General features: G+C 44.6%; 1 protein-coding gene across 1 annotated transcript; it reads right to left on the bottom strand.

The window, feature by feature from the left end:
• Positions 1 to 821: 821 nt before the first annotated feature.
• On the bottom strand, positions 822 to 7636 carry LOC133027526 (protein ELFN1-like). Its single transcript, XM_061094553.1, has 4 exons — positions 7353 to 7636; positions 7101 to 7254; positions 5709 to 5875; positions 822 to 3036 (listed from the first exon to the last, which is right to left on the bottom strand). Exons 1-4 carry the CDS (start codon positions 7634 to 7636, stop codon positions 822 to 824), a joined length of 2820 nt encoding a protein of 939 aa, XP_060950536.1.
• Positions 7637 to 21395: the final 13759 nt, after the last annotated feature.

Here is a 21395-nt window from a genome sequence, read left to right on the forward strand (position 1 = left end):
TAATGACGAGGATCATAGGAGTAATAATAAGACCAGTAATGATAATAAGAATAATTAATAGTAATAATAACAACATAGCGTTCTAGGTTTTTTTAAATTCACTCTATAAAAACAGTGGTGAGGAGACGTTGGTTCACAGTCGGGCTCGACTCTCCGCTTGGTGGATTTTGGCACATGATGCTCACTTCCTGGTGAGAGCTACCTACTCATCTCAGCACAGGTGAGTGTTCCTGTTGCCCGGCGACCCATCCAGCATTTCTTTATTTTGAATGTTCAAAATATCGCAAGTCGCGGCAAAACCCTTCAAAACGTCTGATTCTGATGTCGATCGCAGGACGCGACGCAAAGACAATCTCCATGGCAACGCATGATGGAGAGCGACAAGCGGACGATTGTTGAGGAAACCGCGGATGTTCGGGACGGGTTGCCCGGCAACATTTAAGCTTTCTGTTCTTAATTGATTCTTTTTTTAAATTTTTTCTTCGATCAAAACTTAGTAGAAATTAGCTACATCAGTCTGAGCTATAGTTTTCATTACATTACAAAAAGTAAATCAGTCTCTCTCATAAGTTATGATTTTTCTCATTCAATATAATATTTTGAGTTTGGTCCTTCATGTTCTCAGACCAAAAGGCTTAGTTTGTGTAAAGTGTGAGCCAGTGTTGTGTGTGTGTGTGTGTGTTTGATTCTGTAGGTCCTGTAAGTTGTTTGTGTGTATTTACAGGTCTTTGTTGTATCAGTATGTGTTTCTGCATCATCATGGTATAGTTGCAGTGTTATGTCTCCATCTTCCAAGTGTTTGGGGTCTCCGGGGGGGGGGATCAGGCCTTCTGCTGGGCGGACACGCCCTTCCAGTAGTCCAGTATGTCGTGCAGATCCTCATCCTTGGCGAACTGAACCTTCCGCCTCAGCGCGTGTCCCGCTGCCACGTAGCCCTCGTCCTCCATGGACGCCTGCCGGTGCCTCTTGCGGTGCAGCTTGAACCTCTCCCACAGGCCCAGGGTGGGGGTGCACAGGAGCCCTTCCTCCTCCTCGTCTTCGTCGGGGCTGGAGCAGTAGCTGAGGTTGTGGTACTGGGGGGAGAGCGGGTAGTGGGGCGAGAGCTGGGAGTAGACGAGCTCGCGCTGCTTGGCCTGCCTGCTGAGGGTGAGGGGGTCCAGCACGGAGGGCTTCCGGCCCCCGGGGGGGTGGTGGTGGAGCTCCTGCAGGATCTGCGGGTGGTGCTGCAGCTCCTGCAGGTGCTGCTGGGAGCCGGGGTAGGAGTGGCGGTGTTCATTGTACTGGCGGATTCTCTGGGCTTCTGCTCGAAGGATAGCTGCTGCCGGGTTGACTGTGCGGATGGCGTCTCCTCCCCTCTCTCCTCCCCTCTCTCCTCCTCTCTCTCCTCCCCTCTCTCCTCCCCTCTCTCCTCCCCTCTCTCCTCCCCTCTCTCCTCTGTCTCCCGGTGAGGTCCTCTCGATGTAGCGGGTCTCTGAGGAGTGGTACCCTCCCTCCGAGCGGTAGGAGCGAGGGCTGCGGGCGGAGCCAGGGGACGAGGAGGTGCTGGGTCTCTTGGAGGTGGGAGGAGCCTCCATGCTGTGGTGTCGCTGCAAAGAATGATGGTAGCTCCTCCCCCTATCTTCTCTTCCTCCTCTCCCACCTTTATACACGGGGGAGAGGAACTCACTGCCTCTTTCTCCTCTTTCTCCTCTTTCTCCTCTCTCTCCTCTCTCTCCTCTCTCTCCTCTCTCTCCTTGCTCAGAGAGAAGCACCAGCTGCGGCTCGGCAGTTGAAACAGCTCCTCCCCCTGCAGAAGAGGGGGATTTCATCCCCTGCTGAAAGGAGGTGGACTCAGACTTGAGAGCATCTATACAGTTGTTGATGATCTGGTTAACTTTATCAACTTCCTTAGCGATGGTGGAGATCTCTGCGACCGAGCCCTGGGGGTTTTCTTGCGGCGACATCTCCCTCTCTCTCTCTCGCTCTCTCTCTCGCTCCCTCTCGATGCCGGAACCTCTGACCTCCATGTAGTTGAGTTTGGCAGGCTTGTGCGCTGGTGTTTCTATCACCTCCTGCAGCTTGTAGGGATCGATCTCACCCCCCTGGGGCAGGTAGGGCATTCTGGACAGGCTGTCCCCGGCAGCGATCTTCTGGGAAACAGATCCTCCGTTCCCTCCCTCTATATCCGCTTCTCCGCCATACTTGAGCTCTATCAGCGTCCTCTGGATCCTGCTCATCTTCCGCTCCTTCTCCTCATTGATCCTCCTCTTCCTCAGGCAGTGGACGAGGACGCCGAGACAGACCAGCATCCCAAACAAGCAGCCCAGAATAGTCATGATGTAGTGAGTGGCTGACGACTCATTGGCCGGCCGCTCGGCGCCCTCCCGGCGGCCGGTGGAGATGGTGAGACACGTGTGGTTGAAGCGCAGAGAGTTCCGTATGGAGGCCACGCAGTAGGTGTAGTCGGTGTTCGGTTTCGGGGTCTTGAGCTCAATATCTTCTCTTTGATATTTCAGGTTCTGGATATTTGTGAAGAAGCTGTTGTTGTAAAGCACCAGGATGTACATCTTCCTGTACGGGTGTGGGATCTGAACCGTGACCACAGCACTCGAATGCAGCACCTGCTTCAGCACCATGAGCGGACTGGTGTCAGAGAAGATGGGGTACGTCAAGTTGATGACCTCGTCAGGGGGGGTCCCGGAAGCGCAATCGTCCAACCCGCAGGGAGAGTTGGGATCGGGCGGCGGCGTCGTGGAATCGAACGCGCTGTTGGGATAGAAAGGCGTCACGCTGCTCCCGTCGTCCGTGCACACGGTGCTGAGCACGTGCAGGGCGGTGCGCTGGGTGGGCATGCGCGGGTTCTGACTCAGGAGGGTGAAGCCGGAGATGCCCACGGGCGAGTCGCACACCATCCGCTCACTGGTGCGGTTGGGGAAGGCGGCGAGCCAGTGCAGGAAGCCCAGCAGGTCGCAGGAGCAGTTGAAGGGGTTGGTGTAAAGTTCGCAGGTCGTCAGCTTGGAGAGTCCAGAGAACAAGCTGCTGTCCATCACCTGAATCCTGAGGAGACACAGAGAGAGAGAGCAGGGGTGTGAAGAGGGAGAGTCACCTTCAGATGACACTTATAACACTAGTGTTGTTCTATGTTTCTCTTGAGCTGTGTATATATATTTTTAGATATATACATTTTATTTTCTATTTTCTATTTTCTATTTTCTATTTTCTATTTTCTATTTTCTATTTTCTATTTTCTATTTTCTATTTTCTATTTTCCATTTTCTATTTATTTTATTCTATTTTATTCTATTTCTATTTTATTTTATTCTATTTTATTCTATTTTATTCTATTTTATTCTATTTCTATTTTATTTAGGAGACACAGAGAGAGAGAGCAGGGAGGTAAAGAGGGAGATTCACCTTCAGATGACACTCATAACACTAGTGTTGTTCAATTTTTCTCTTGAGCTGTATATAAATATTTTTATATATATACATTTTATTTTCTATTTTCTATTTTAAATTTTTTATCTTCTATTTTAATCTATTTTTTTTTATCTTCTATTTTATTCTACTGTGTTCTATTTCTATTATATTTAGGAGACACAGAGAGAGAGAGAGAGCAGGGAGGTAAAGATGGAGATTCAGCTTCAGATGACACTTATAACACTATTGTTGTTCTATTTTTCTCTTGAGCTGTATATATATATTTTGAGATATATACATTTTATTTTCTATTTTCTTTTAAAAAATTTTTATCTTTTATTTTATTCTACTTTATTCTATTTCTATTTTATTTTTTTCGTTGTAATTATTGAGCATTGCTAGAAGAGAGCCTGTGACTCAAGCTTTTCATTGCCAGCAACTGCTTAATGTTATTGTTGTGCATTTGATAATAAAAAATCTTGAATCCTGAATCTTGAATCACTTGTTTTAAATAGTTCTGCTAAGTTTTAGCTTCACATTTTTTGCCTTACTCTATTCTTTAAAGACTCGAAATTGAATTGATCCTTCCTCCTTGACAAAAAAGTTACCCACAATGCAGTTTGGCTTAGGTCACATAACCTGCCTCCTCCGTGTCAGTAGATGGTACACAGAGCTAAATAATAAGTCAAATACTATTTTCTCGAAGATTTCCCTGGTCATTTTAGCCATTATGCTCTGAAAAATGGTTTGAAACGTCACAGTTGACATTTGAGACTGACTCCTTATTGGTTGATTGCTCCATGGAGACACGTCGTCCATCTTTATATACAATCGATGGTTCCTTCTGAGGTTCAGGTGCGTTGTGCCAGCACCAGCTCCCGGAGCCTCGAGCAGAGATGAAGAGCAGACTACACGTCCCCAGATTTAAGAGAGTAATTTCAAACCGGTCAAATTACATCACTTCAGGTGATTCTTCACCCTCCAGACAGCTGCAGCCACAGAAAGGATTAAACCACCTTTGTCACATATATAGCAGTGCTCTCCCAGACCTGTAAATGGAATTAGGTCTGTGGAGTTGCAGCGCTCCTCCGTCTTCTTATCCTTCAGTTTAAGGTGAGACACATCTCCCAGAATACTTCTTAACAAGACCCAGACAACAGTTTAACTTGTTCCACTCGGGCTGTTACTTTCAGGTGGACGATCGATACCGATTACGCCGCCAATAGTAAGAACAAGACCGTTGTTCCCACGGAGAAAAAAGTACGGGTGTCAACTTAAATTGAAACAGTGCTTTGTTGCATCGTGATGAACTGAGAGGAGAGTCAGTGTCTCATGAAGACATTTGAAAGTTTCATATTGCTTTCCAACAAGTGCAGCTGGGTTTGCATCATTAACCAGTGAAAGGCTGAGCGTGAATAACCTTTACGTGCATCGGATTCCTCTCAACATCACGTCACAACTGCAACAACAGCAAAAATCTGCAGTTTTAAGGTTACAATCATTGCTGCAGGGACTATAATCCATCAGTTATTGAAGCGTTTGGTCATTGTCAGAATAAAATCATACAGAGCTTAGAGCAGCATTTTTTTAATAAAGATAAAAGTGGTGATTAGAACACAGAGAAGCAGCACATCCCCAGAGTTATGGGGATTTATCAAGTGCACTATCTCTATCTCCACTAACGACTTGTTGGTTTGTTTGTTTCTAAGGAGGAATATGAAAATCCAGGAGGATCCAGTATTGTTTATTTTAACACTGTGAGATTTTCAAGATTTCCGTTGATTAATTCAAACAGACATATTTAGAGGACTGATATTTCTGAGTCCATGCAAAAGGACTATTGGGTTTTGGCAGAGGTGTGAGGACCACTGTTTTATAGGTGACTTCACCAGGCTCTCTCTCTCTCTCTCTCTCTCTCTCTCTCTCTCTCTCTCTCTCTCTCTCTCTCTCTCTCCCTCTCCCTCTCCCTCTCCCTCTCGCTCTCGCTCTCGCTCTCGCTCTCTCTCTCTCTCTCTCTCTCTCTCTCTCTCTCTCTCTCTCTCTCTCTCTCTCTCTCTCTATCTCACCAGATGCACATGGACAGTACCTGTTCATGGAGAGATCTATGTTCTCGATGTTGGGACACTCCCAGAAGGTGTTGGGTGTGGTGTAACGGTCTCTCTCTCTCTCTCTCTCTCTCTCTCTCTCTCTCTCTCTCTCTCTCTCTCTCTCTCTCTCTCTCTCTCTCTCTCTCTCTCTCTCTCTCTCTCTCTCTCTCTCTCTCTCTCTCTCTCCCCCTCTCTCTCTCACCAGATGCACATGGACAGTACCTGTTCATGGAGAGATCTATGTTCTCGATGTTGGGACACTCCCAGAAGGTGTTGGGTGTGACCGTCTCGATGAGGTTGGCTTGCAGGTAGAGATACTGCAGCTTGCCGAGGCCCCGGAGCATCCCCTCTGTCAAGTTCCTCAGCTTGTTAAAGCCCATCTGGAGAACCTGGGGAGACCGAGACAAGTGGGATTATTCTAATCTCCGAGGAGCCGGCCGGCGCCAGGCACCCGCTCGCTACGAGCTGGAAACAGAGCGAACAAACAGACGACGCTGGAGAACAAGTCGTGTTTCACATGGTGATCTAAGCCTCTGTGCTGTTCCGAATTTTCACTCTGATCTTCTTTTTTGTTTTGTTTGTTTGTGTTCTACCTCCCGGCACGGCTCCAGCAGCTGGGGGTCGGTGTGGAAGCGTCCCAGCTCATTACGGACGTGTTGAGCTAAGTTTGGTGAAGCACACGTTCGCCTGAATGTTTGTGGGATCCAAAAGGAGCAGGTGTGTCTGTGTTCATCTGCCTGATTAGATGCTTTATTCCACTAACACTGATTATCTGGTAAAACTCCTCTTTGTGTCAGGTACAGATATTATAAATGTTGTCCAAACACAAGCTGCATTTTTATTCACATATTATATGACAATGATACAAACATAAACAAATTATATTTAACATTTGGTAAATAACTTAAACCCTTGCCTTGCATTTGGTTCTTATCTACGTGACGATTTACACTGAGGTTTAATACACAGCGTTAATTATATATTATGTAATTGGATTATTCGCTCGCTGATGCAACACGGTGAAATGAGCGGTTTGATGTTGCAGATGCTTAAAGATCAAGCCAATTATAACTTTCTATACTTTCAGGGATTTTCATTCTGTTTCATGCTGATTGTTTTTTCTGGTTGATTGATGGAGGGGTTTTTTTGGGGGGGAGGGGGATGGACGAGGGTCCTGGGGCCGTCTGCAGGGGGCGGTAGGGAGACGTCAGAAATGGGGGAGATCTTTGAAGACGAGCTGTGAGATCAGGTCCCGACGTTTTCCACATTTGTGTCGTGTGTCGTCGCTTTTTCTGTCTTGATCTTAACATGAGTGAAATGTTGATCCCCCCCCCCCCCCGAGTGTCACAGAGTCAAAGATTATAGAGTCGAGTGCTCATGAGTTCTGTGGTGCGCCCTCTATTGGAATCCTTCAGCAACGCGGGTAGTACCGAAGCAAGTACGTGAAAAATTTAAATATACATTTCCCTCTAAACTGTAACGAAGAAGAAACATAGTTAAATAGTTTTAAAAAGCCAAACATACCTTACAACAGAAGGTTAATGTATTGAATGCATCAACATGAATATGCATTTATCTAGATGTGTAGTTCATGCTGGTCATGTCATGTCTCACCTGCAGGTTGAATTGTGCTGAGAAGGCTCCGTCCTCCACGTAGCTGATATCGTTCTTGGTGAGGTTCAGGTAGGTGAGGTTCCCGAAGCGACTGAGCGACGAGTAGTGGACCGACCTGATCTTGTTCTCGTTCAGCCTCAGATCCACGATGGTGCTGTGGAGACACGTGAAGGCTGAAGATGTTCGGCAAAGAGGCGAAACATCGGGTTGGGAAATTAGACAAAAAGGCTGTGAGTGTGTAGGTTCTCTTACCTGTTGATGTGGGAGGGGATGGCCTCGTAAGGCGGCTGGTTCATGCTGCAGATGGCCAGCCACACGAAGCCCTTCTCCCCCTCGATGAGCCAACAGTCGGCTGTAACCGTCGGCAACCGCATCACTGACAGCAGGGTGAGCCAGCAGAGGAAGGAGCTGGCTCCGGACAGGACCACCGACGACGAGCCTCCGGTCACGTGAGGCCTCTGCCGTCCTATCCTCTGGGCCATTTGGGATTTCGTCGCCATGTCCATCTGAGATATCCGTGAGGAGCTGCTCGCCATCTAACATGTATCCAAGCAGGCGGGCGCCATTCGAACGGGAACGAGGGATATCTCTCAGTGAATGTTGATTTTCTCTTTTTTGCCCGGTCACAGCATCGTAAATGTTCTCCTGAATTCTCCGATGTTGTGATAGACGCTGAGGGTTTACATAGGATGAAATACAGGAAAGGGATGTTTCACTTCTTTGGCAGAATCGGTGCCTGGGGAAACTCGATCAATTCTTGAAGTATGGGGTCACATTTGATTTGTTCGGTATGAACTGGCAAGTGGACGGCGTCCCGGTGCCAGACTGGGTGGTGCTCATGTCGCCTGTGGCCGTCTGCGTCTCTGATTGGCCGGGCCCCTCTTCTCTTTCTTCCTCATCGCTCACTGGTCGGTGTGAGAACTCGTCCCTGGAGGCAGAGAGAGAGAGAGAGAGAGAGAGAGAGAGACAGGAGGAGGGAGTTAGGAAACAATCGCTGATAAAACACAGCGGCTTACGTGAGGAGACGCCAACAAACACAGCTCCGAGCCTGAGGAGCGAGAGGTAGTTGTTCTTATATAACAGTCTGGCGTGCATGCTCTCAATTTAACACACGCACACACACATCTCCCTCTTGACAAGTCCATTTAGTGCATACATGGGTGTGGGTACACAACAAGCACCTGCAGACCTACACACAATACATTCAGCTTGTTGCTACACACACAGAGATTCACGTTGTCTTCCACACCATTAGCCTGGGGGACCTTAACAGGCCTGGGCTAAGAATGGCCATGGCTCTGATACTGTATCTAATTAATTAATCTGCTCTAAATAAAAAAACACTTCCTGGAGAAAAACAAAACAAAAAACAGCTGATTTCTGATAGAACAGGACAGATGGAGGGATGATGGGGAAAGAAAGAGCTGCGGGGGGGAAGGAGGAGGAGAACGAGGGGATAAGAGAGTAGAAAGGCGAGGAGAGAGAAAGAGGCGACGATTCTGTGGGAAAAAGAGGAGGCTGGGAGGAGAGAGGGAGATGAGAAGTGTCTCTCTCTTCTGTTCGAGAGGCTTTCTCTGCGCCGCCAGGGCAACAAACAGGATGTGATGTCACTGGGGGGGGCGAGGGAGAAGGAGTGGGCAGGAGAGAAAGGTCTGGCTTCCCTCACGAGCATCCCTTGGCTGCTGCGCCCTCCTCATTGATTACAGATGAACAGAGCGGCAGAGAGGTGCTGGAGTGTCACTTCTCTTTTTGAGAAGAGGACAAAGATTCTCAGAATCGTCTTCGTCGAGAGGAAGCGTCGCACGGAAGAATTTATCTGTTTCTTCTATGAAAAAAGGTGGAAAAGCTGCAGTGAGCTGCTGATTTAGCTTCACGTCATTTTTACTTGCAGGAGATATTGTTAAGCGTGTTCGTTTATAGTCCAGGCAAAGTAACCCATTTTGGAGCCAAAAATAGAAGTAATTGTAAAATAATTTTTTTCAGCATAGATTATTTCTATGAGGTGTCCAGAACAACATACTAAAAGTCCTAAGAAATCCTAGTTGAGGAAATATGTTTAATTCTCATCAATGTGTGCCAATAAGGCCAGGCAACAATACACCCCAAAGGGGCTATTTTTTCCTTTACTCCTATCAAAATGAAACTTTACACAATGAAAGTAACCATGAAACGTAAATTTTTTTATATTACAAGTTTCTTTAAAATTAATTTTAATATGCAAGTTAGCTATACACTAATCAAATATGCCCAAAATACACCCAAATAGGCTTATTTTTTTCCTTTACTCCTACCACAATAAAACTTTACATGGTAAAAGTATACATGAAAAGTAACTTTTTTTCTATTACAAGTCTCTTTTGAAATGAATTTGAATATGTACATGAGCTCCATTCATATGTATGACAAAAACATCGGCCCAATCTTCATCTCTTTGTGCTGCAGTCTTTCTTGCAACTACAGCGGACTCCATCTAGTATTGCCGGTGGTGCCGCAGGCTGATTTTCAAAGAAACTTGTAATACAAAAAATGTTACGTTTCATGTTTACTTTCATTGAGTAATGTTTAATTTTTAGGAAGCAATGAACAGGTTATCAATCAGCAAAAGCAATGAGCTTCCAACACACAAGTTGTATTAGAGCGCCACAAACATCCGGCGCCTATCCATTTTATAACAGTAGATCTTCGTCCCTCCTCCTCGGAAGTGCGCAGGCGTCATCCATCCTCCTGGCTTTTGGTTCCTACTTTGATAGTTGCTGGACAACTCTATCCTGACAGTCTGATGTTGTCTCCTAACCGAGCCTTGAGTAGAAAATGTCCTGCTCCTGCCATCTTGGCTGCATCAAATGAACCATAACAAACTCTCTCTAGACTCTCCTATCAAGACAGCTGTGAGACTGACAATCGTTGTGACGCACACACATTTCTAATTTGTAGATTAAACATTAGGAAGGAAAAGGTTATTATTAAATCATCTGTACAAAGCACAATATCTAGCTAAAACTACTCATATCTTTATTGTTTTTTTTTAGATTCTTTTTTTTTCCAAATATTTTCACAATGTAAGAGAACATGCAGAGCATACAGAACACTAAACATTAAACATTACAGAAAATTTCATGACAAAATAAAAAATACACACATAGATGAATTAAAACAAATTAAATAAATAAAGTAAATAATTCCCCCCACCCAAAGAGAAAACAAAAAACAAAAAAAAGTTGGTACATAGGATGACACATCACAGAGAAATACCGCAATGACACAGTAAATAATGTTATTCAGAGCTCCAAATAGTTACAGTCCTATGGTTCCGTTGGTGGTGTATCCATATACTATCCATATATAATAAGGCTGCCAGATTTTCAAAAACATATCTTTATTGTTAAGAGTACAAATATATTTTGAAATGCTTCTATCTTTATTTGTTTAGAATTCTGTCAGCACAGACTATAATCAAAAAAATATTGAAATCCTATCAATATGGGTGAGGATTTGAAAGTTGATTTCCTTCCGTTTGAATCAACCCCCTGTAAAGCTCCGGTTTCATCTCCGCTCTTCATATATAAACGTCGCAAATGCACGGTGGCGAACGCGAGTGTCTGTGGGGGTGTGCACACGAGCATGGGCTTCTCCAGCCAGTCAGCACAATCTATAATTGATGGTGATACTTCCTCCCGCATAACACGAGACAAACTACACAGTGAGGCCACCAGAGGAGAGGCGAGGATCTGCTGCCAGCTCCACACAAACAATCCACATATGCACAGGAAGTCCGTTTCGCTGAGCGAGGGGTGAAGCTCCGGTAAACAAACTGTTGAGGCCGGACAGCGTGGGCAGAGCGGCGAGCGGGGGGGCGGCGATGCTGAGGAGCTCTGGTTTGCACATGACCTGCTTTTGTAGTGAATACACTTGTAGTAACGAAGGTGATACGCACAGAAGGAACCGGTGAGAGTCTGTCGGCCTCTTTTCCATTTTGCATCATTCATCGACTTCCCCCGACTGCAGTCACACACACACACACACACACACACACAGACACACACACACACACACACACACAGAAAACAGCCGCTTGGAATATTCCAGCACTCAGCATCATGACCGACTCACTTTCCAGTCATGTCACACTCAAAGATTTATCGAGTACAAAGCGCCATGTGCAGAAAGACGGAGGTGGACTCTGACCTTGCTTTAACTGTCAGGGTTGTGACGCCGTGGTTGTGAATATGTTGTGTAGATTAACACCTTTTCTGATGTATAAGAGGAAATACCCGGAGTATCAGCTTATGGATTTACTCTGATCCGCGCGTCACCTTTGTAACACAATCTGCCAAACAGCAGGGAACCGAACCGCACTACAGGAGTGTGTGTTTTTGCACTCAAGCTGCGTCGGAGGTAAGACATACATTTACAAAGATACATGTTTATTTTCAAAAAAAGCCAAAGTCCCTGTTAACAAAGCAAAAAACAGAAAATCTGGTGTAATTTGACTTTATAATCTTAAAACCTACACGACAGGAATCTTCTCACACTCTCATTTATCATTATTATTGAGCCGGTAGCTTTTCAGAGAGAGAGAGAAGAGAAGCAGCAAATGAGGCCGGTTAACAAAACTTTATAATGGACCCAACAAAAAGAAGGAGGCTCCCACAACAGAGAAACACACATCTGTTATTGTATTTCCGATGTTCGATTCTCCGCTCAGACTTTTCTGTGAAACATCCACAACCATCTCCAGTGTGAGTCAGTGGAGTCTGAGCAGAGTCGAGCTTTCAAAACACGATAAACACGTTGTATCCTGTAGAGCAGCCGTAAACACTTTTCTTTCTACCTTTGCCAAGAATCTGGTGCTTCCACCGAACTGTGCTTTGTTTGACTCTTCATAGATTTCAAGTGACATCTGGTTGAAGGTGAACACACAACACATGAGCTTGAATGCAGCTGCTTCATCCTGATGCTCGAAGAGACAATCAGAGGCTCTTGAGCTGATAAACAGACATGATACTAAACTACTAAACTAAAGTGTTTTCAAAATGAACTACGCTGTCAAAAATATCCGCTGCATACGTATACCCTAAGACCAAGGCTGTTCATATTGGTACTTTTTAAATACTCAATGACTCTGAATTCATAAAAACATGGTTTGATATGGTTTTATATTTATTTTCATTTACATATTTTCATAGTTTTGTTCATCACCATCTAATAATTTAAGAAATCGCTGTCTGTGGCTCTCATATTCTATCTATCTATCTATCTATCTATCTATCTATCTATCTATCTATCTATCTATCTATCTATCTATCTATCTATCTATCTATCTATCTATCTATCTATCTATCTATCTATCTATCTATCTATCTATCTATCTATCTATCTATCTATCTATCTATCTATCTATCTATCCATCCATCCATCCATCCATCCATCCATCCATCCATCCATCCATCCATCCATCCATCCATCCATCCATCCATCCATCCATCCATCCATCCATCCATCCATCCATCCATCCATCCATCCATCCATCCATCCATCCATCCATCCATCCATCCATCCATCCATCCATCTATCTATCTATCTATCTATCTATCTATCTATCTATCTATCTATCCATCCATCCATCCATCCATCTATCTATCTATCTATCTATCTATCTATCTATCTATCTATCTATCTATCTATCTATCTATCTATCTATCTATCCATCCATCTATCTATCTATCATCTATCTATCCATCTATCCATCTATCTATCTATCTATCTATCTATCTATCCATCTATCCATCTATCCATCTATCCATCTATCTATCTATCACTCTATAATGAGGTATTTATGGAAATAAAATAAACTTTACTGTCCAACACTAAACCTCGATGATGTGATAGTTTATGATGTATTAGAACACAGGTATATATTATCTGTTATTTGTTTGTAGTTATAATTGAATGATAAACCTCATTTCGAACTGCTTAAGGTTTTAGTTTCATTCCATAGTCACTCATTGTATTTACATTCTCTCCACAGTAGTTTTTATTGGGGTTTTTTAAAGTCTTTGATTCACTCGCTAAATTCAAACAAAAGCAATGAAGCTTGTATCTGATCCAATACAACTTTATCTCACTGTTTACTGTTCGGTGTGTGTGCACGGTGTGTGTGTGCACAGTGTGTGTATTACAGCTGATGCTTCACTTTAAGACATTCAACTGTTTTTATTGTGACACATATCTGCAGGAAAATGCAGTGTCATCAGACTTCACGGAGCGAAACAGGGACTGCTCCTCCAAACTGCTCCGGCAGAACAAGACGTCGTCATCTTCGGCTTCTTTTTCTTTCTCAGTTTTAAATATTGCAGGGACGGAAACAAAGTGGAGCAGCTACACTGAGCTGCAGCTTGAAGAGTAGCAGGAGTGGAGATGCTCTCCTCCAGCTCCTCAGGCAGACGGTGAAATCTCTCACCGTGCCCTGCTGTTATCAGGAAAATTACCCGGGTCACACGCAGCATGGAATCAGATCGCAATTGCAATTATTTCTGAGTGACATCTTTATTATAATAACATTTCTCATTTGGCGGAACTCAAGACATTCCTCTCTCTATTGTTTTGACTTGTATTTGCTGAAAACTGTAATCGCCAAAAATATTTTGGGTTGATAACGTTTCTGCTGTTGGTAGATTCTTCCAACTTCCAACTTCCAACTTCTCCAACTTTCCACTGCAGTTCCAGCCGTCTGTTTATCAGCTGCAGGAACAATACTGTTGCTCATTGATTTGTTTACTGACTTGATCCCCACCTGCACGTTAGTTACTGTGAGATGTGATATTAAAAACCACAGGGTAACACACAGGGTTCCAAATTGATGCTATTCTCCAGATTCAATTTTGAGTTTGATTCACAAAATCCATATTCAATTAATTTTGTGATTTTGAATTTAACTTGAATATCGATGGTTCTGGTTCAGTCTGGTTTATCACAGGTGCATTGTGAGAGCTGTAACCATCTGGTCTCCACAGCGTCTCCTTCCAAACGCCACAGATCTCACTCAAAATTGAGCAGTGATGCACAATAGCTACAGCATCGTCTGAGTTTATGTTTCCTTACATCAAAGGTGCTCAATATTAATGTTTAATTTCCCGCGCTGTTGTTCTCGGCTTCTCTCAAAGCTCCGTGTTGATTTATAAGCTTATTTTTTGGGAATCGCTCCCAAATAATGTAAGTATTTATGTAACAGAGACACACGGACGTTTGGTAGTTAACAGTTTGTCTCTTTGTCGCCTGCAGCCCTGAAGGAGACGTGGGAGCAGCTTGTTGTGAAGCTTTGAGTTCATCGTGTACATTTCTTTGCTCAGAGGCTGAATTCACAAGCTCATTTCTCTGCTCAGGAGTTCAAAGCCTTTCGCTGGAGCCGTTTGAGTCAAATCCACGGGACTTGTCATTGCTCGGAATAACACGGGTCTTTCTTTTCTACTTCTCTGTCCCCTTAAGTCTGTCTCTCTATCGTTCCATCCTTGGAACTTTCTCTATATTATTCATGGAGAACTTCATCTGTAGTTCTGCGGCCTTGTTGGCGTGGTCTCCCCTCGCAGACTTCACACCTCAGTAGGTTTATTAAATGTTTGTGATTTAAAACTCAGTGAAAGATGGTGAACACCTTCATCACCATGAGGCGGAAGGATCCCTGCGGACGTGGAGACGTTAGAGTGTGGACGAGCTTGTGAAGAAGAATTAATCTTTGCTCGGTGTCTTGGGGACGTCACATCACAGAGTACGTGTGTGTGTGTGTGTTTGTGTGTGTGTGTGTGTGTGTGTGTGTGTGTGTGTGTGTGCAGCACGCAAACCACACACTTTACAAGGCGCAAACGACACGTGAGATTTGTGCGATCGATGAGTGAGCCGTTTGGATTACATTAGATTACGCGGCAAAACGAAGTGAGGTGGCAAAGAGGAAAAAGAGAGAGAGAGAGAGAGAGGGAGAGAGAGTAGGAAGGGGAGATCAAAAAGCAGCTCGCTCCGAGGCAAGTTCAACTACACCTCTCTCAAGAGACAAGTGTGTGTGTGTGTGTGTGTGTGTGTGTGTGTGTGTGTGTGTGTGTGTGTGTGTGTGTGTGTGTGTGTGTCAGCACAATTCAAAGACTTCCATGAGGACGTAATTTTATTTCCCATCCTCATCACCCAACTCCTTTCCACTTCATCAGAGTGATTGACTCACAGAACACACAACCTCACACTTCCCTGATGGCCCGTCTCCGCCTTGGGGGGGGCTTTAAAACAGGGGGCTGATGGGTAGTGGCGATGGAGTGAGGGGTGGAGCTGGGGGCGGGGGGGGGGGATGTGGTGGTTGAGCTGACGTACACAGCCGGGCGTGATGGACGTTTCTATAAGAGATATGGAAACACGGAGCGTGACGGACGTTTCTATTATAGAAGTATTCCACCGCCTGCCCCCCCGGCCCGTGGCGTTGACAGAAAAGGGGGGGGGGGGTGCACTGCTGTGGCCAATGGGCGAGCAACTGGGACCCAGTGGGAGAAAATAACCACACTATTGATACTTTTTCTCATCACAGCCCAGTGTTCACGTGTCATCTGTCTCTGTCTGTGCTTCCAGGCAGCGGAGCGTCCCTGTCTGCCCACCCCCCCATCCCCCCCTTTGTCTTCACAGTTTTGGGGGGGGATGGGGGGGGGGGTTATGGCAGCATTACAGGCTCTGCTGATACACATCTCCATCGGCCCTGCGCTGCTCCCACTTGTCACTCCCCTGCAGAGGGAAGCCAACATGTGAGACGCCGAGGATCATCCTCTGTAGGGCTGCTCGGTTACGTAATGTGTTTAGTATTCAGAGAGGAGAGGAAGAGGAGGAGGAGGAGGAGGAGGAGGAGGAGGAGGAGGAGGAGGAGGAGGAGGAGGAGGAGGAGGAGGAGGAGGAGGAGGAGGAGGAGGAGGAGGAGGAGGAGGAGGAGGAGGAGAGGAGGAGAAGGAGGGAGGGAGGAGTACAAAAAGGGAAGCAGAGGTGGAAAGTGTAAGAGCTTCATTAAACTGCATTGAATAAGCAAATCACAGCAAAGAAGTGCGACATTTAATTGTCCAATCTCGACTGATTGGACAATTCTTTGTTTCTCTCCTCACTTCCTGTTTGTGTCCAATGATCATACGCAAAATCATTTTACCAAAAAAGGAAAATACCATCATCACCACTTCTCTAAAAAGCTGATACACAAAGTCTCTCTCTCTCTCTCTCTCTCTCTCTCTCTCTCTCTCTCTCTCTCTCTCTCTCTCTCTCTCTCTCTCTCTCTCTCTCTCTCTCTCTCTCTCTCTCCTCTCTCTCTCTCTCTCTCTCTCCCTCCCTCTCTCCCTCTCTCGCTCCCTCTCTCTCTCCATGACAAGGCAGTAGGCCAGAGAGGGTTTTAACACGCATAATGGGATTTCACACTCTGCGGTACACACACACACACACATGTACACACTCTCGGACACACTAATGTTGAAGATAAACATGTCTGAAAGCTTTGTGTGATCCCAGACAAATAAACACACACTCACACATGCACACTCTCTGATATAAAAGGATTTGTCAGGCTCCCACATTGTACACATGCAAAACTAATGGACTCCAAAAATCACACAAGCGCTGCTGTAACCGCGGTGTTTCCAAAAAGACCGGACTGTACACACCTGCTTGCGTGTCTGCCCAGCGTCACCGTTGTGTTGCACACGCTGCTCAATGTGACCTGTTACTGGTCAGGACGTGTTAGAGGAGGAAGTTCACTAAAAATCCATCTTTTGGGAATCAAATACTTTCAGCCTGGAGGCCAGAACGGTGCCTGTGAGTGGTTTGTAGTTTGTTATTCCCTCCACAGAGGACGACACATCAGTCAAGACGTTCATAGACATCTTTCCAACTAGTCCGGCTCTGTAATACATTTCTCCAGCGCTGATGTGTACGTTCACTTTCCTGGAAAAACGCTCACGTCTTCACAAGGACACGCTATTGTAGAGCTGGGACGTCTCTCAATAGATCAGGAACCTCCACCAGAGCCCACCCGGCCCCCTAAGTGCCACTTGTGTTTCCTGATCTGCACCAAAATTCAAAGAGTTCTTTCTGCACCATATTTCATGGTCATCCTTCAAGGATCTTTGCATTATCCTGCTGAATGAGAAAACAAACAAACAAACTAAAGAGAGAGCAGGGAGAATAAATGAAACCTTCTTTTAACTAATACATTCAAACTATTGGTTGAACCATCTTCTCCGGTTTAATTCCACCCAAACGTTATCTTGACGTCAGTAAAGGATAGAAATCAGTAATTTCATTTTTCTTTATGGATGCTGACCTTACTGGTGAATATTCTACCTGCTGATGGAAGCCCAGTTGTTCCAGTGAAAGATTTAAAAAAAGCGTCAAAACTATAAGATGAATTATTTTGAGACATCAAGTCATTCATTTGAGAAAGTTTCATATTATAATGACTTTAAGGTTGTTGTTTTTTTTTTTACTAATTTGTGGAAATGAAATCATCTCATCAGTATCTCAACTGTTATATACACATTTTAAAAGGTTTAAAATATCAATTTGAATCATATTTTTTCTAACATCTCTTTTCTCCATCCTGGTGTAACCAGGCAACTAATTTCTGAGAATCTCATCTGACTGAAGCGGAGGCTGTGAGATTTGAATCTGAAGCTCAGAACTGTGATTTTCTGTGAATTTCTCCTTCAAAAGCTAATTTCTTTAGACGGACAGAACTATTATCACTCGACAATGCTCTTCCAGAAAAATACTCTCCAGATTTCTCAGAAAAGTGGACTGATGGTTTTTTTCCCCCCAAACAAGCAGCACTACTGTAGCTATCTTCAGAGCATACAGTGAAATATGGGACCTGAGTGCTGAGAGAGAGAGAGAGAGAGAGACAGAGAGAGAGAGAGAGAGATTTCTCAGTAATAGAAAGCAGAGCTTATGTGCTCTGGTAGGTGGAGCGTGTTATGGCCTGTCTGAAAACTTCTGCAAAGTTTGGCTTCGGAACTTCACCAGACAAATGGCCGCGGCTACAAAGTATAACTCATGGTGGGAAGCATCTCTCCCTCTTCCTCTCTTCAGTTCTGTCTCTCTCTCTCTCTCTGACACACACACACTGACACACAAAGGACTGAAAATAGTAGTAGATATAAAATCCTTGTTTCTAACTGATTGTTCCATATTGAATTTGCATTTGTTTCGTGAAATAAATTTAAAACCGTTGCATTGTTATCTTTTTGCATCAATGTCGGGAGGTTTCAGGTTGTCTCTGGCTCAGAGGGCTCAACAACCAGAGGCTCGGACAGACGGGTTCGTCCGTTCTGCACAAACATTACAAAATGTAAAGACACATTTTCATCCCTCCTCAAGCTTTCACTCCTGGTCTAGTGTATCCAAACCTTTTTGACTTGTCACCCCTTAAAATAGAGAGAAGCCCACAGGTTATTTCAAGCTGCTCATGCTAATCATCTCTGAGCAGTTTCCCTAAAGCCCCCCCTGTGTTCCAGAACTTGTTCTCTTTTGCTTTAAGTGACATTAATCATCTTGTTTTTCCACAGATTTAACTTGCAACCTCTTGGCGGAGTCCCAGCTTCCAGGTCAGAGACCTTAAATCTCATTTTAATACGAGTGCTTCTATTCACAACAGTGTGTCGGGAACATTTCAGGTTTAGAAAATATGTACTCGTGAACCCAGAGGAGGCGGTGAAGGTGACAGAGTCTGTTCATCAGAAACAAGAATGTACAGATATTCCTGATCTGAGTCACCCAGACTTTTACTCTCTACTTTTAAGAGTGGGAAGAAAAATGCTTTGTGTCGCATTATTTCACTTGGTGCTTGTAGCTTAATGTGATTCTTGCAGAGCTGAGTAAATATACAGGATGATTGGAGAACAGCTCGGAATCAAACTTCCTTTGTTGTGTTTGGGAAACATTGCCGCTCCAGTCTGGTCTTTTTGGCTTTAATGTTGCACATTAACATTTTGCCCCGACTATTTCTGTCATAATGTACCTGCCACAGTTTTTGCCCCTGAGCTGGGAATCCATCCACTGAGCTAAATTACAGCAGCTGCCTCCGCGGCGCTGCCATTAAAGCTCATCTGTACTTTTAAGTGCTTGGTGTAAAGTCGCACTTGCGATTTTGATAACAGCCAATTTGGAAAGTCTTTGATACGGAGCCAAGTCCTCGTGCAACGTCCGGCTTCTCGTGAGAGGTGAGATTACAGGGTTTCGCTTGGACTTTGAAAAGATAAAGTTAAATGTCCAGTGTGTCGGATTCAGGGGAATTTATCGATGACTGCATATCATTATTTAAATGTTTTGTCATGTTACTACTAGGAACTGGGCCAGTGGGCCAGAACAAATGATCTGTGTCTTCTGAAATCTATAAACCAGATGATCTAACACTTTATTGTCTTCTTCCTCCTCTGAAAGGCTTTTGGCCAAATTGTCGGTCTTTTAAATCATTAGAGCTTCTTCTACATTTTCATCAGTGTCGGAGAGTGGACCTTAATTTGGGATAATGAGGAAAATAATGAACCGTCATGCTTAACAAACATCAGCTCCAAAACATCCGCTTCAAAGTTTTCATCCTGCCAGAGTTAATCAATGAACTTCAGTTAAACCTGCAACATTAATCACGTCGTAATTGATACTGATCACAATTCTATCAAGCAAAGCTAAAGTCAATAGAGGAACATGAGAGTTAAACAGAGAGTCGCCACGGTGGTGCAGCGGTTCGCTCTGTCACATCGGAGCAAGAAGGGTCTGGGCTCGAACCGCCGGTGTGGAGTTTGCATGTTTTCTCTGCGTACTCAGGCTTCCATCGTCTAAACACATGCAGATTATATTAATTGGAGACTGCCCGTATGTGTGAATGTGACCTTACAACCTGTACCCCCCTCAATGTCAGCTGATTGGCCCTTAAAGGATATGCAATACACATCATTTGTGTAGTGAAGACAAAACAAAAATTCAACCTAGCCTTGACCCAGTATTGCAATTTGTAGCAATTTCATTTTAAAAAGCCAATTAACATTCACTAGTAAATATTTTAAACACACAGAGAACGGAAGCGTCTGGTTTCACGTGTGTTTGAATGAGACGTGTTGACGCTCTGCTGCTGTGAGACGGGTGTGCACTTTGTAAATGTGTGTCTGGAAAATGGAGAAACCGCTGATTGATGGAAAGGTTAATCATTCCTGACAGATGGTATGTGCTGCTAAATCAGCATTAGGTGAAGTCAGACTGTGTGTGTGTGCGTGTGTGTGTGTGTGTGTGTGTGTGTGTGTGTGTGTGTGTGTGTGTGTGTGTGTGTGTGTGTGTGTGTGTGTGTGTGTGTGTGTGCGTGTGTGTGTCTGTGTGGGTATGTGTGTCTGTGTTTGTACACATCAATGTGTCCATGCCTCCTTAAGCTGTAATGAGCCACTTCATTGGCAGTGAGGGGAGGGGGAACCAGTCAGTCATCATGGGAACCAGCAGCCTCATTGTTTTCAGTGTAAATGAGGTAAAAAACAATATATCCGCCTCCTGTCATGTATTGTGTAAGTGTGTGTGTGTGTGTGTGTGTGTGTGTGTGTGTGTGTGTGTGTGTCTGTGTGTGTGTGTGTGTGTGTGCTGGTATGTGTGTGTAACAAATCCGATGAAACCCTGTAAACCTTCTGTCCAAACCTCATAAAATCTGTTGACCAAAGGACACTGCTTCACTGATTCACTGGACCAGCCAATAAAGCGCTAACATCCATGCCAGCCCAGACACACACACACACACGCACTCACACACACACACACACACCCTTACACACACACACACACATACACACACACACACACACGCACAAACGCCCACACAGATTCACGACACAGTTTTAATGCATAGCTTTACTAAGACATGCACTACAGCTGCAATGTTTGCATGTGTTACATACATAAAACATGATTACGTGTAAACAAAATGCCCTCGCACAAGAAAACCCACGAACAGCCTCCCAGCACCGGTAAACACACACACACACATACACACACACATGCAAAAACACATTCACACATGAGTTGGAAAGGAAGGAGGAGGCAGTAGGCCGCAGCACAATGTGATAAATGTGTTTTTATATCCTGTATATACACACACACACATACAAACAAACACACACACACACTGACAGAAAACGAAGGGCAGTGAAAGAGAAGCAGAGAGAGAATGAGTAATGGCTGGAGAAGGAGGAACTGTGAAAGAGATGATGAAAACAAAAGATTCTCATCATCTGGTTTCACAACAAACTGAGACGTGTC

Source organism: Limanda limanda, chromosome 2 (genome assembly GCF_963576545.1).
Source record: "Limanda limanda chromosome 2, fLimLim1.1, whole genome shotgun sequence".
Lineage (NCBI taxonomy): Eukaryota > Metazoa > Chordata > Actinopteri > Pleuronectiformes > Pleuronectidae > Limanda > Limanda limanda.